The sequence below is a fragment of the Podarcis cretensis genome (assembly GCF_951804945.1).
Source record: "Podarcis cretensis genome assembly, chromosome: 13".
Lineage (NCBI taxonomy): Eukaryota > Metazoa > Chordata > Lepidosauria > Squamata > Lacertidae > Podarcis > Podarcis cretensis.
Genome location: NC_137182.1, coordinates 17163002 through 17178466, shown reverse-complemented (window position 1 = coordinate 17178466; position 15465 = coordinate 17163002). Strand labels below are relative to the sequence as shown.

At 45.6% G+C, this 15465-nt stretch overlaps 1 protein-coding gene across 5 annotated transcripts in view; it reads right to left on the bottom strand.

Annotated features, from left to right (window-relative positions):
• LOC307200597 (uncharacterized protein) overlaps window positions 1-15465 on the bottom strand; it is a 112752-nt gene that overhangs the window by 35222 nt on the left and 62065 nt on the right. For all 5 annotated transcript variants that reach the window (XM_079949176.1, XM_079949178.1, XM_079949177.1 and 2 more), the window contains 10 exons: window positions 12187-12327; window positions 10099-10170; window positions 8086-8229; window positions 5637-5708; window positions 4873-5016; window positions 2792-2863; window positions 2509-2652; window positions 1974-2045; window positions 1007-1111; window positions 201-266 (listed from right to left, as the gene is read on the bottom strand). In XM_079949176.1, coding sequence (XP_079805302.1) covers window positions 201-266; window positions 1007-1111; window positions 1974-2045; window positions 2509-2652; window positions 2792-2863; window positions 4873-5016; window positions 5637-5708; window positions 8086-8229; window positions 10099-10170; window positions 12187-12327 — 1032 coding nt within the window. The remainder of the gene's footprint in view (window positions 1-200; window positions 267-1006; window positions 1112-1973; window positions 2046-2508; window positions 2653-2791; window positions 2864-4872; window positions 5017-5636; window positions 5709-8085; window positions 8230-10098; window positions 10171-12186; window positions 12328-15465) is intronic.

The following is a 15465-nucleotide window of genomic DNA, read 5'->3' as shown; positions in this document are numbered from 1 at the left end:
AGACTACACCCCATGCTATCAAAACCACATTTTGAAAGCTTAACAACTGAAAATAGGTTCGGGGGCTAAGCCTCGGCTCAAAATAAGCTGAAATTTCTACCATTTATTTTAGTACCATAATGGAAAGAGAAGGAAAATCCAAGTTCATGTTTGGTAGGCACACATAGCAGAGTCTTCCTGGCATCAGAGACCTCACTCACCTTCAAGAGTCTGCTGCGTTTCACTAAGGCTATTCATAAATTCATTGAGGTTCACTTTCCCATCCTCTGTGAGGGAGTCAAAAAAGCGCAGAGTTACATGTGCGGCACCTTTTAGACAAGCACAATTCTTACACCCCGGCTTCTAAAACCAGAGACAAAACCAAACCAAAAGCAAAGAATAACGGAAGGAGACACACAGTGACAGAGATGAAGTATTAAGAGGACACTTTGTAGGTAGAGTGGGATTTTGTGCAAAAGCTTGATTCTGGTACAGACTGGGCTGAGCCTCCTTAATTCTTAGCTTACGGCTGCATACATACTATACCTTTAAAGTGCACGGGGAAAACACAATTTAAGGAATTGTGGGCACTGCAGTTTTCCCCTCATGGAGTTACAATTCCCAGAAACCTTTAATGAACTACAGTGCCCAGGATTCTTTGAGGGAAGTAATGTGTTTTAAATGTATAGTGTGTAACATAGCCTATGTCTGCTTTCCTGAGCCAGCATTTTACATCTGGCTCTTGTTGGCTATCCTCACAGTTCTAGTAAATTCCACAAGCCTGAAGCCCGCCCACCCCTGGTATAAGGCATTGGGGGAACCCCACTGCACTGAGATCCGGGACGTAGCAAAGGATGTCCCAGACCTCAGTGTCTTTTACTACTATAATAGAAAGCAATAAGTTTCCAGAATCTAACTGTTTAGGGTTCATGAACCTACCACCTTGCCATTCTCCAGATGCCTCTCTTCCCCGCCCTTTTTGCCCACGTGATTTAAAATCTCAAATCTGGAATCCATCAATTCTCACCATCAACTTTAACTTGCTTGAGGACCTCCTGCACCCTCTCTTTGGTTAAAACAATCCCCATGCTTTCAAGAATGGAATCCAGGTTTTCGATTGGGACCTTGTTACCTTAGACAGGAGGAGAAATTGAACGTAAGACCAGGAGAAATCAGCTCTTGAGCAACTGCCCATTTAAAATCTTTTGCAATTGGTGGTGTTAGGTTTAAAAGAAACAAACACAAAAACAGGATTTTATTTTATTTTTACATATGGTGATGTGGGATTTCCCCTTAACTCTTTGCACTGAAGGGACAAACAGTCCCCAACTGCCAAAGGGAGAGGGGGCTGAAATCCTCATTAGTGCCTCAAGTCTGGGCGCCTGATGAGAGAATTATAATTCCCCCATCTAGCATTCAAGCTTGCTCTTTGCATTACCATTGTGGCTTGGGAATACTTTACCTACCATGTCTTCCGCCAAGCTCCTACTTGGTTCAAGCTCTCCTTCCATATCTCTTATCCTTAGAGACATAACCCTCTTATAAGGTCATGAATGCCCAGCACTGAAGCCTTGGCAAGACAAAATTTCAACACCCGGTGCTGCCTCAATACAGCTGGGCTCCAGTCAAAATGGCTTATCCTGCAGAGCAGGAAGTGACCTCTCCAGACAACGGAATGACTCTTCTCTCTGTGGCTGCGATCTCCTGGGTGACACGGATGACCCCTCTGATGTGGCCCGGGGCACTGGCAACCCATGCTACACCACGGCTCCCACCCCAGCTCTAAAAAAACATAACCGTAGGGAAGAATCCTTGTTGTCTTTCTCAAGAGGTGCACTGTGGCTCCCGTTTGCTCTGAACCCACAAGAAAGTTTCCAGAATACAGAGCTGCAAAAGCTTCTGCTGAGGAATGGAAAGCAGGTTTGAGGATAGGGGATGTTCCCAGAGCTATATCCACACAAAGTATTGTAATCCACTGCTCTATTTTCACTTACTTTCCGCTTGGGAAAAGCGTCGAGTCTTGGTCAACGCAGACAAGACACGTTCCACACTCACTTTCCCATGATCTGCAAATTAGCAAAAGAAGTGTGGGGATGTCATCCAACGAAATAGTATTTTGGTTCAGCCTTCCCTACCCAGTGCCCTCCAGATGTTTTGGACTACAACTCCCATCAGTCATTATGTTAGCTGGTTAATCATCCACCTTCCTGTTGATTAAATGATTGTTAGAAGGAAAAGTCAACATTAGTATTTTTTGCTTTCTTTCCATTTTACAGTAATACTTCAGAAATAAAAATAACCTTGAAAATATACACGGGTGCCCTTGATTTCACTCTCCAGTTAAACTGTCTTCTACTATTAATCAACCAAAGCTTTTGCTCATTTATCTAATGGTTAGCTGATTAAAGCTTGAAGTGCTTAAGGGAAAAAATGACAGATTTACTGGGTTTCTCTCCGATTATGATTTGGTTTGCGACTTTAACAGGCTAGTCAGTTTTGACCAAAGCCACTGGCTTTTAAAAGCCTTACCGTTTGGTGTAACGTTTTTCAATGCCTGCTCGATTTCATCAGGAAGTAAACTGAGGCCCATACTGCGCATGATAGAATCCAACTCTCCAGTGTCCACCCAGCCTTGTTTGATGCTATTCATCGTTTTCATAGCTCCTTCCATCTCTAAACACAGACAAGAGTCAACACAATGAACCATCCACAGGCAGGAGTCTCAACGAAGCATTGAATAGTCTTCTTTCAGTCTCTGGATGCCCAATGAACTTCACTCACATGTGGTGCTAGTGGCAAGCTTTGCTCTTACCTACAGCTGTGGAGAATCGCCGGGTATTGGGCAATTCGTTCATAAATTCTTTCAGTTTCACCATACCATCCCCTACAAGACAAAGCAGAAATGAGAATGAACTCGTTGCAAAAAAATAACTCACCGGGGCAAAGATGTCTCTGCAGTCTGTGGCCATGAGTCCAAGGACTACAAACAAGCTTTCTTTGGATATTATGATAGTGTTGCCTACATTTCTGATACCAGTGGGATGATGGGAATTGTAGTTTAGTACCATGGGGGGGGTTAAAGGTCCCTCACACCTGCATTAGAACTGAGCAGGAGCCTCCCCTGAGATTGCCTGGCACAGATGGGCAACAGGTGAAACTATGCCAGGCATGGGCAAACTCGGCCATCCAGATGTTTTGGGACTACAATTACCATCACCCTTACCACTGGTCCTGTTAGCTAGGGATGATGGGAGTTGTAGTCCCAAAACATCTAGAGGGTCGAGTCTGCCCATGCCTGAACTATGCAGTGATCCTTACCTATCTGAAGAAAATGGGTGGAGCTGGATGCGTCCCTTTCACTGTACCAGAAGGAACCTTCACGGTTATGTGACCAAGCTTGGAGGGGGAAACCACTTCTGTTTGAAGGACCCTCCCTAACAATCAAGGCCCGACAGAGGCCCCAGGTTTGAGCAATGCCATCCTAGAGGGCTCCCTGGTTTTCAGAGGCCGAAGAACGATCTGAATGGCAGCCGCAGCTGGCAACATTAACTTGCTTTTGAGCATCATGTCTTCCCACTCTGAGGAAGGAGAGTTCAAGGTCCCACAGCTGGCACCGTTGCCTGAAAAGCAGGCCTCTGTGGATGAACCCCATTGGAAACACACTGCTGGGGACCTGGGGGTGGTCATCAAAACAGTGGCAGCATCAGCAGCACTTTGGTAGTCACCCCTCACAAGTCTGACCAGCTGTTCCTTGCCCTTGCAGAGATGACTTTTCTCCACCAGAGCAATCCTCCAGTGCAGAATGGAGAGCAGGGTGGAATAAAAGGCGAGACAGTGAGCAAGGAAATGGTATTGTTACAGAAGATGGGTGCCACCCTCAGTCTCTGCAGAATGGTAGCAAGATTCCAGGGGGTTCCAGGTGCTCACCCAGGGTTTGTGTTCCTTTGGAGAACTGAAGACACAGCAGAGACTGCTGTAGTTTTTAAGAAATATGGTTTATTCACCTATTCACACCTTCAGACTGCATGCAGGAAGTCCAGTTCTTGCAGCACAGTTGGTCATCTCAGACTGGGCTAGCACTGGAGTCAAAGGCATCTCTCCCAGCCAGACTTCAGCCAGCCTGCCCAAGATGGATCTCTCTTTGTTCTCTTCCTTCTTCTTCCCAGCACACCTTGCTAAAAGACTCTTTTCCTATCACTTCACACAGTTACCATGACAAACTTCTGTCTGCCCAGGCCCAAGTTTCCTCTTAGATGGGCTATCAACACCTTTTGTCAGGTTAATAATGTCTCTATCCCAAGTGAAGCCCTGGCATGGAAAGGAAGCTTAGCCTGTATTTTCCCACTTGCCTGCAATATGCCAAATAATCAAAATCCTACCATTTATTAATATCTAGGGTTTAGTGGGGGGCACCCCCCACATTCTATAGCAGTATTAAAACAGGACAGGAAGAGGACTATTGGAAGCCACCCAGAGTGGCTGGGGAAACCCAGTCAGATGAAGACATATAAATAAGAATTATATTATTATGGATTGCCAGAAAGCTAGATAAGAAAAACTACTCCGAACCCAGTAGGTAGGGAAGGAATGTGGGTGGAGCCTCCTGAGCCACTCTAGGCCATCAAACTCTATATTGCATGTGACCCTGACAGTGCTGGGTAGGAATAGGAGATAATCCATATTTGGACTGAGAGGGCTAGTAAATCATTAATAACGGTTTTAGCTGAGCTGTGACACTGCTGTGCTAGCTTTAGAAAAGGGTTTCTTCATGGGGAGAGCACTCAAACACTGTAGCCCCCTCAGACCTGCAAATCCCAGGTGGGCACAACCTAGGCAGGGCTACCATCGCATGCCAACTCTGCCCATTTGAAATTGGTCTCAAGGTTTTCTTACTTTTGACTGACATGCTCTTCAGCACCTCCTTAGCATCGTCCTTGGTTAACAGGATGCCCATGGGAGCCAGTATGTCTTTCAGCTGAGAAACCTCGACTTTATCACCATCCATTTTGCTAATGAGCATGTAGAGGTTATGTACAGCTGCAAAGAGGAAAGCGGGTCACCAAGTTAAAGAGGCAGGAAACTAAGTCTCGTTTCCATGAGACTTGTACACGGGGGACACTGCAAACAGTTCCCACCCCATCCTGAATGTGAGTCCTGGCCCCATACATAAGCAAGTTTAGGAATAACTTCACAATGTATCGACAAATATGGGGTAGAGGAGAGGTGGAGAATAACCAGGAGGGCACTTACAATAGGTTATATCATGGGTAGGCAAACTAAGGCCTGGGGGCCGGATCTGGCCAAATCGCCTTCAGTGTTCCATTGCGCCAGAAGGGGCTAGTCATGCTGGCCACATGACCTGGAAAAACTGTCTGCAGAGTGGACAAACGCCAACTCCCACGACCTGTAAAGTGAGATGAGCTCCACAACCCCATAGTCGTTTGCAACTGGACTTAACTGTCAGGGGTCCTTTACCTTTACCTTTTATGCCTCAGCTGGACTGTTGCATTTTGCAGAGTGGAGCATCTTCCTTCTGTTGACCACACACTCTGATCTTCATTTGCAGCTGTGGACCTTGAATTTTGTCTGACCTTGACTATGCATCTTCAGGCCCCTCTAACTAATCATTTGCAAGCTGCACAGAAGACCCCACTAACCTGCAGATTCAGAGAAACGCTCATTGTTCACCACGCTGGTCAGAAAGTCCTTGAAAGTCACCCTTCCGAATTCTGCAAAACCAACATTTCATAAAGGTTGGAAAGAGGAACCGAAGAGGCCATTCAATCTAACTCCTGCCACTCCACAAGGCAGAATGGTCAAACCATTTCCCCTCTACCCTTAAAAGTTAAATCAATGAATGAAAGTAAAGCTCACCATACAAAGGAGATGAGGACCCTATAGGTGAGATGTATTTCTAGATGACTCAAGAGAGTCAAGCTACTCAGCCCAATAGGAAACAAACCCTCTCCTGCCATGCACACTCACAATCACTGACCCATCTGTCCTGAAAAACTGAAGTTCCTGGCCATACTGAGCAGAGTCGCAATGGGATTGCAGGTTGATAAGAAAGAAGTGGCTCCCTGAGCTCTGCTAAGATCCAGTCATGTAATGCTTTTTAAGGCAGGGTTTTGCTTACTTATTTGGGCCCATAAGCATATTTGGAATTACAAGAATGTACCGTGGGTGCCAGGGACGCGGGTGGCGCTGTGGGTTAAACCACAGAACCTAGGGCTTGCCGATCAGAAGGTCAGTGGTTCAAATCCCCGCGACGGGGTGAGCTCCTGTTGCTTGGTCCCTGCTCCTGCCAACCTAGCAGTTTGAAATCACATCAAAGTGCATGTAGATAAATAGGTACCGCTCCAGTGGGAAGGTAAACAGCGTTTCCGTGTGCTGCTCTGGTTTGCCAGAAGCGGCTTAGTCATGCTAGCCACATGACCCGGAAGCTGTACGCTGGCTCCCTCGGCCAATAAAGCGAGATGAGCGCTGCAACCCCAGAGTTGATCACGACTGGACCTAATGGTCAGGGGTCCCTTTACCTTTACCTTACCGTGGGTGCCAGCCACAAAATGGCTGCTGCAGCAGTGTAACATAACTCAAAATGGGCGCCACAAAATGGCCACCACAGCTAAGAAAGCAAAAAGAGAGAAATGCCCACAAAACAATGCCCACCTCCAATCAATAGAAAAAAGGCACCTATATCACCTTGCCAGCATGTGAAATAAGCACAATTGTGTGGTAGTTGGAGCATTCTTTGGCACTGCCCTTCTTTGGGATTGGGATGTAGACTGATCTTCTCCAATCCTCTGGCCACTAATGAGTTTTCCAAACTTGCTGGCATATTGAATGTAGCACCTTAACAGCATCATCTTTAAAACATTTAAATAGTTCAGCTGGGATGTCATCACTTCCACTGGCCTTGTTATTAGCAGTGCTTTCTAAGGCCCATTTGACTTCACTCTCCAGGATGTCTGGCTCAAGGTCAGCAACCACACTACCTGGAGTGTACGAGACATCCATATCTTTCTGGTATAATTCCTCTGTGTATTCTTGCCACCACTTCTTGATGTCTTCTGCTTCTCTGAGGTCCTTACCAATTTTGTCCTTTATTATGGTAATCTTTGCACGAAATGTTTCTTTCATATCTCCAATTTTCTTGAACAGATCTCTGGTTTTCCCATTCTATTGTTTTCCTGTATTTATTTGCATTGCTTTAGCATTCCAGTCCCCTCGAGTGAGAAGAACATTCTCCCCATTCCCTAGTAAAGCTTCTTCTTGATTTCTGATCTTCCTAGTCATTTTCACCATTTTGGCGTAATCCATCATCTTTATCAACCATTCTTCTCTAGTCAGGGCTTTATCTTAATTCCATCTTTGGGCCAAAAGTAACCGCACTGCCATTGTCACGATTTTCTGCTTCTTTGGTATTTCTGAACCTACAATTCCTAGTAGAAAAGCTTCTGTTTTTTCCACAAAGGTTATTTTAAACATTTTTTTTCAGCTCATTATATATCATTTCCCAGAATGCTTTTGTTATTTTGCATGTCCACCACATATGGTAGAATGTGCCCTCTTTCTCCTTATATTTCCAACAAATACTTGAAGCAGTTCTATACATTTTTGCTAATTTAGTGGGTGTTAAATATCAACGGTGTGGGACGCGGGTGGCACTGTGGGTTAAACCACAGAGCCTAGGACTTGCTGATCAGAAGGTTGGCGGTTCGAATCCCCATGATGGAGTGAGCTCCCGTTGTTTCAGCTCCTGCCAACCTAGCAGTTTGAAAGCACATCAAAGTGCAAGTAGATAAATAGGTACCACTCCGGCGGGAAGGTAAACAGCATTTCCATGCACTGCTCTGGTTTGCCAGAAGTGGCTTAGTCATGCTGGCCACATGACCCGGAAGCTGTACACCGGCTCCCTCGGCCAATAAAGCAAGATGAGCGCCACAACCCCAGAGTCAGTCACAACTGGACCTAATGGTCAGGGGTCCCTTTACCTTTACCTTTAAATATCAATGGTACATCATTTTCATATCTAAGCTTGACTTCCTACTACCACCAAGGCTTTGCCTTACGGGGACCAGGAACGAAGACAACTTTTGTACTTACCATCTACAGGGATGGCTTTTAAGGCATTCTGGAACTCAGTGTTGCTCAAGTTAATACCCAGACCTTCCATAATGGACTCCAAGTCTCTGACGTCAACTTTTTCACCTCTGATCTTGCTGAAGTTCACAACAGCAGATTGAAGTGCTGCCAGAAGAAAGATCAAATATGGAATTACTGTGTTCATAGGGACTGAAACAGGTATTTCACAGGGATACTAGTCTCGTGATGAAAATCTGTTTTCTGTTGGAGAGAGGTTTGGAAGAGATTCTAACTATTTCCTAGCAGTTTGCACAATGACTGGTTGCACCAGGCACCTTTAAGGCTTGTTTACATCTTATATCTGCCCACACCCATCTGAAACAAGTGTTCCACATGAAAATACTTAGGCTAGAATAAATCAACACCTTGTTTTGCAAGCAGGTGAAGATTGTACTTAAAAGAGTTTCAGTAGTCACAGAAATAAGCCTATGCATGTCTCCGTCCTATAGGCAGCAAAGGAAAGAAGAAGAAAAGTTTCCAATTGGTTTAAAAAGAAAAAATACTTGGTTTAATTACAAAGGGACTATGCATTTTTTCTGTGAGCAAAGATATTCGGGCTGTGTAAATTTCCTAGTTAGGGAGTTTACCCATGTGTAGTTTCGTTGAGCTGGGAGCCATGAAGCTACTGGCTTCTTCCAGGAAGGCAGAAAGAGAGAGAAAAAGAAGCGGCAAAGATGCCAGGAGCCTGTTGAGTTCCTCCCATGGTACCTTGAGCTCATTTCTGGCTCAGGTTTACCCTTTCATACATGCAAGTGATAGTCAACAACCATACATTGCCACATTTTCCATACAGCAAGATGCCATTTCCACAATTTGAGCCTATCGCTGAAATCACAACAAAGTTTATATTTCAACTTGGAATGCTGCTACAGCAGCACCCCCCGAGTCAAGGACTCTTAGAAATGTAGTTTTCTCAATATATTTGACATCCTAGAAACTAAAGTTCCTGAGCAATATGTTTACAGCTGCATCGGAATCAATCTGATTTCCCCCGCTTTCTTTTTTCCTTTCTCCTTCTGTGTTGGAACTCCTATTTGGGGACTTCCCTAGCTTTTTTCTGACTCATGTAGGACCAGTCTGGATAGTTAGCCTTGGTGAAGACTTGATGTTTTTATCCCCCAAAAAGTTTTTGATTGAGTTCCACTGAAATGAGGCTGCATTTTAATGTTTTAATGTTGTATTTTAATTTTGTTTTTAAGCTGTTTTCTAATCAATTGTTTTTATATTTGGTGTTAGCCGCCCTGAGCCCGGTCTTGGCTGGGGAGGGCGGGGTATAAATAAAAATTATTATTATTATTATTATTATTATTATTATTATTATTAGCAGCAGCAGCAGCAGAAACAGTCATTGCTGCCATAGCAGAAGCAACATAAAAGGGTCTAGAGGTCTCACAGTAGAAAAGGGAAGGGACTGTGACACTGTTATTCTCCTGATGCTTTCTGAACTGGACTCAGAATAAAAACCAAGCTAATTTTCTTGGTAGGGACGCAGGTGGCGCTGTGGGTTAAAGCCTCAGCGCCTAGGACTTGCCGATCGAAAGGTCGGCGGTTCGAATCCCTGCGGCGGGGTGCGCTCCCGCTGCTCGGTCCCAGCGCCTGCCAACCTAGCAGTTCGAAAGCACCTCCGGGTGCAAGTAGATAAATAGGGACCGCTTACCAGCGGGAAGGTAAACGGCGTTTCCGTGTGCGGCTCTGGCTCGCCAGAGCAGCAATGTCACGCTGGCCACGTGACCCGGAAGTGTCTCCGGACAGCGCTGGCCCCTGGCCTCTTAAGTGAGATGGGCGCACAACCCCAGAGTCTGTCAAGACTGGCCCGTACGGGCAGGGGTACCTTTATCTTTACCTTTAATTTTCTTGGTGGTGGTCAGGAACAGCTCAGCTTGTTGAGCACAGTTCCAAACTGAGGCTTGCCCATCGCTAGCACCAACCTCACACCCTCTCCTATATCAATGCCCTTGTCGTTAAGACGCTCACCCAAAGAGTCCTTGAAGCGTTGCCTCTTGGACAGAGTTATCAGGCAGTCCTTGACGTTTACAATCCCTTCGTCTGGAAGGTAAAGATGAAACAGGACAAAACAATTGAGCGACAGAAGAACAGGGCCATTAAAAATCAAGAAGAGGTTGGGTTGCTGAGAGTCAGGATCCTGCCTGCTCCTGGAGCAGACAGAGACTGAAGGCCAATAATATTCAGAGCAGTCGATTTCTCCCTCAGTCTGCAATGGTTTCCTGCTTATGAGGAACATATCACCTGGCCTATGAACCTGCCCTTTTCCCACCTCAGAATTGTGACCCTGTCCGAATTCATTGTGAGCAAGTATCTCTCTGCTCCAGTTCCCCAGTATATAGAATGAGGAACTCAATTCTAGAATGGGTAACCCAACACGATTGTTGCAAGACAAACAGGGTAGAAATTTCAAAGGATTTTTTCAAATCAACAGTATTTTATAAGCTGCAGTTGCCAAAACGCTGGCTCATTCCATTGGAAAAGGGTCACACTGGCATTTAGTATGGTCTTGGGAAAAGTCCACTCCACGTATAAATTCCTTTCAGAACTGTTCAACTGTAATTGCCCCAAGCCAAGGGGGCAATTGAAATGGTTAGGGTCTCAAAAAGAAAAGGAGAAAAACTTGTCAGCACTCACCATTTTAGGGGGTGGGGCTGAAAAGGGAAACCTTAATAACATAAAACCAGTTTTCAAATTTTAAATTTGAAACCAGTTTTAAATTTGTGCTAGAGACGTGACTTAAAAAAGATATTGTGGCCATGATTTTCTGGTGCAGCAGGAAACACATCTTCAGGAGAGTGGCCTGAACAGTGCTTCCTGTCAACAACAAATTAGAAATGGGTTACTGATGCTGTGCATCTTTAAGTTCATGCCCATTCAGAGGGATGAGGCCATTTTAAATTTGAAACCAGTTTTAAATTTGTGCTAGAGACGTGACTTAAAAAAGATATTGTGGCCATGATTTTCTGGTGCAGCAGGAAACACATCTTCAGGAGAGTGGCCTGAACACTGCTTCCTGTCAACAACAAATTAGAAATGGGCCACTGATGCTGTGCATCTTTAAGTTCATGCCCATTCAGAGGGATGAGGCCATTCACTGGCGATGGCACTGCAAAGTCAAATCAGAGTGACAGGGATGCTTCTTGCCCTCACTCGGAATGGGAGAACATCTTCCACCCCTGTTCCATAGCCTCCTTAAACGGCCTCGGCCCAGTATACCTGAAGGAGCGTCTCCACCCCCATCGTTCAGCCCGGACACTGAAGTCCAGTGCTGAGGGCCTTCTGGCGGTTCCCTCATTGTGAGAAGTAAGGTTACAGGGAACCAGACAGAGGGCCTTCTCGGTAGTGGCACCAGCCCTGTGGAACGCCCTCCCTTCAGATGTGAAGGAAATAAGTAGCTATCCTATTTTTAAAAGACATCTGAAGGCAGCCCTGTTCAGGGAAGTTTTTAATATTTAACGCTGTATTGTTTTTAATACTTGATTGGGAGCCGCCCAGAGTGGCTGGGAAAACCCCGCCAGATGGGCGGGGTATAAATTATTATTATTAATAATAATAATAATAATAATAATAATAATAATAATATTGTGGCCATGATTTTCTGGTGCAGCAGGAAACACATCTTCAGGAGAGTGGCCTGAACACTGCTTCCTGTCAACAACAAATTAGAAATGGGCCACTGATGCTGTGCATCTTTAAGTTCATGCCCATTTAGAGGGATGAGGCCATTCACTGGCGATGGCATTGCAAAGTCAAATCAGAGTGAGAGGAATGCTTCCTGCCCTCACTCGGAATGGGAGAACATCTTCCACCCCTGTTCCATAGCCTCCTTAATCATTGCTAGGATGGTTTGATTTGGCTAAGCAAGTCCGCACGTCTTGCCTCAGTCCTAGATATTAGTACTTCTTTTGGAAGGGAGGGGGTTTTTTTATGAGGAAGAACATGAATAGCTATCTGGCTCAGCCTGCCATAGACATCGTGTTTTCTCCATTGTGTAGCAGAGACTGAGCATGCAAAACCAAAACTCATGCTCAGTTTCCCCTTGCCCACAAAACTCACCATTCATGAGCTCCTTTGCAATTTCCTGGAACTCTTCATGTTTCAAGTAGATGCCCAAAGTATCCAGAGTGGACTGCAGCTCCTTTGGTTGCATCCAGCCATTGTTCCCTATGTCGATGATGGTGGCGGCGCGCTGTAAGGCTGGAGAGAAGCAAGACAAAGTTCCAATCCAATGGCAACAACAGAGGCCAGCACATCTGGACGGGCCTATGCCCACACATCTATTCCTTCTGCTACCCCTAGGGGGCGACAGAAAAGTGGGAAGTTCTAGAGGAGTTGTCTTGTTGTTAGCCTGCTGCAGTAAAAACAAGAGTCACATGGCATGTTAAAGAGTAAGGACTACCAAACGATATGCACTTTCACATCAGATGCATTAAGAAATGCCTAAAAAGGTAAAGGTAAAGGGACCCCTAAGGGACGCAGGTGGCGCTGTGGGTTAAAGCCTCAGCGCCTAGGACTTGCCGATCGAAAGGTCGGCGGTTCGAATCCCTGCGGCGGGGTGCGCTCCCGCTGCTCGGTCCCAGCGCCTGCCAACCTAGCAGTTCGAAAGCACCTCCGGGTGCAAGTAGATAAATAGGGACCGCTTACCAGCGGGAAGGTAAACGGCGTTTCCGTGTGCGGCTCTGGCTCTGGCTCTGGCTCTGGCCAGAGCAGCGATGTCACGCTGGCCACGTGACCCGGAAGTGTCTCCGGACAGCGCTGGCCCCTGGCCTCTTAAGCGAGATGGGCGCACAACCCCAGAGTCTGTCAAGACTGGCCCGTACGGGCAGGGGTACCTTTACCTTTACCTTTACCTTTTTTAAAGGGACCCCTGACCATTAGGTACAGTCATGGCTGACTCTGGGGTTGCGGCGCTCATCTTGCTTTATTGGCCGAGGGAGCCGGCGTACAGCTTGTGGCCAGCATGACTAAGCCACTTCTGGCAAACCAGAGCAGCGCACGGAAACGCCGTTTACTTTCCCGCCGGAGTGGTACCTATTTATCTACTTGTACTTGATGTGCTTTTGAACTGCTAGGTTGGCAGGAGCTGGGAACAAACAATGGGAGCTCACCCCCTCACGGGGATTCAAACTGCTGACCTTCCGATTAACAAGCCCTAGGCTCAGTGGTTTAGACCACAGCGCCACCTGCGTCCCAAGAAATGCCTAGACCGGGCCAAATTTCACATGAAATGCAAGCTGGCAGTACTCTAAACAAAGATGGACTACCCATAATTGAGCTAAGACTGTATGCATACAGGGAACTGCAGGTATTTACTATGTGTGAGTCTACCACAATGTGTGTGTAACCATATGATGACCCAGCCATCTGCATTGTCCTTCCATGTAGGGAAGAATAACTGCATCACTCCCCTGCTTCCCTAGATTTCAGATCACGTGTGGGGAGCATAATGTTAAACATTGGGTTGGATTGTTGTGGATCATATTGATTCCTCTGAATTGAGGCTTGTGCACACTTTCGGAAGTCAAAGTGGTATCTTTTTCTTCTTAATTTAGAAATGTACACAATCACAGTACAAATGTATCTAGCCTGACCCTGTCATCCACAATATGCAGGGCTGCTTGGATATCATCTTGCAAGGGGTGGGTCAGCCTATTATTGGTCTGTCCCAGTTTAGCATACATTCATCATCATCATCATTTATTTATACCCCACCCATCTGGCTGGGTTTCCCCAGCAACTCTGGGCGGCTTCCAACAAAGATTAAAAATACATTAAAACATCAGTCATTAAAAACTTCTTTGACATTTGATGGGAGGGCATTCCACATGGCGGATGCCACTGCCGAGAAGGCCCCCTGCTTAGTTCCCTGTAACTTGGCTTTTTGCAGTGAGGGAACCCCAGAAGGCCCTCGGCACTGGATCTCAGTGTCTGATCCCTCCCATTTATGCATAATTCCGCTTTGAATAAACCTGGATGAAAATACATTCCCCCCCCCCCCGCCCTGTGCATTTTACCCTAAAATACGAATTTTTGACCGTGTCTTGATACTTTTTTTAGTTGAGAACCATATTGAGAAATGAAAACCAAAATACCCCCCCGAAGGACAAGTATTCTGCATGGTAGTCCAGGAAGCATTCTTAAAAATGCAGACCAAACAAAATCCTCAAGCATCCCTACTTTCAGTTTGTCTTGACTTCAGCATGAATACGCTTTGCTCCCCTTCTGTTACGTTTTCTTTAAAAATATTGAATTTCTGCATAATTCATCATATAACAACCACATTTGGCTTTCCTATTCCCCCTCCTCCTGTGCAGCTGCTAATTCAAATTATCCTCCAGTCTCATACTTCATTATGTGCTTTCAAGGCTGAAGGAGGCAACAGGGCGAGAGAGAAAGAGTGAAAGTGGTGAGAAAGATTATTCATGTATGCTAAAACAGCAGCAAGAATCTTAAAGGTAAAGGTAAAGGTACCCCTGCCCGTACGGGCCAGTCTTGACAGACTCTGGGGTTGTGCGCCCATCTCACTTAAGAGGCCAGGGGCCAGCGCTGTCCGGAGACACTTCCGGGTCACGTGGCCAGCGTGACATCGCTGCTCTGGCCAGAGCCAGAGCCAGAGCCAGAGCCGCACACGGAAACGCCGTTTATCTTCCCGCTGGTAAGCGGTCCCTATTTATCTACTTGCACCCGGAGGTGCTTTCGAACTGCTAGGTTGGCAGGCGCTGGGACCGAGCAGCGGGAGCGCACCCCGCCGCAGGGATTCGAACCGCCGACCTTTCGATCGGCAAGCCCTAGGCGCTGAGGCTTTAACCCACAGCGCCACCTGCGTCCCTAGCAAGAATCTTACTTGCCCCCAAATGGAAAGAAGCAGAAGTCCCAGCAAAGGAAGAATGGATACAGAAACTTATGGAATATGCAGAAACGGCAAAAACTTACTGGAAGAATAAGAAAGAATAAAAATAAGAAATCAAGATAACAATATATATAAATTTTATAAAAGAATGGAAATGGTTTGTTGAATATTTACAGATAAATTATAAACAGATTAAAAATTTGGCAGGATTATTGTAATAACCTGAAGTTTTATAAGAGTATATATTTAAAGGAGTAAATGAATTTGGATATGCAGAAGATATTAAAAACAAATTTAAGGAACCGCAGAAAGAGGTGGAAGGAAGTCAAGTTTTGAAATGGCAGAATGATTGTAAAATTAGTGAAATGTATAAAATTAGTGAAATGTATGAACCCGAAAAGGATAGAGATAGATAGATAGATGATAGATAGATAGATAGATAGATAGATAGATAGATAGATAGATAGAGGAAGATGCAAGAAGGC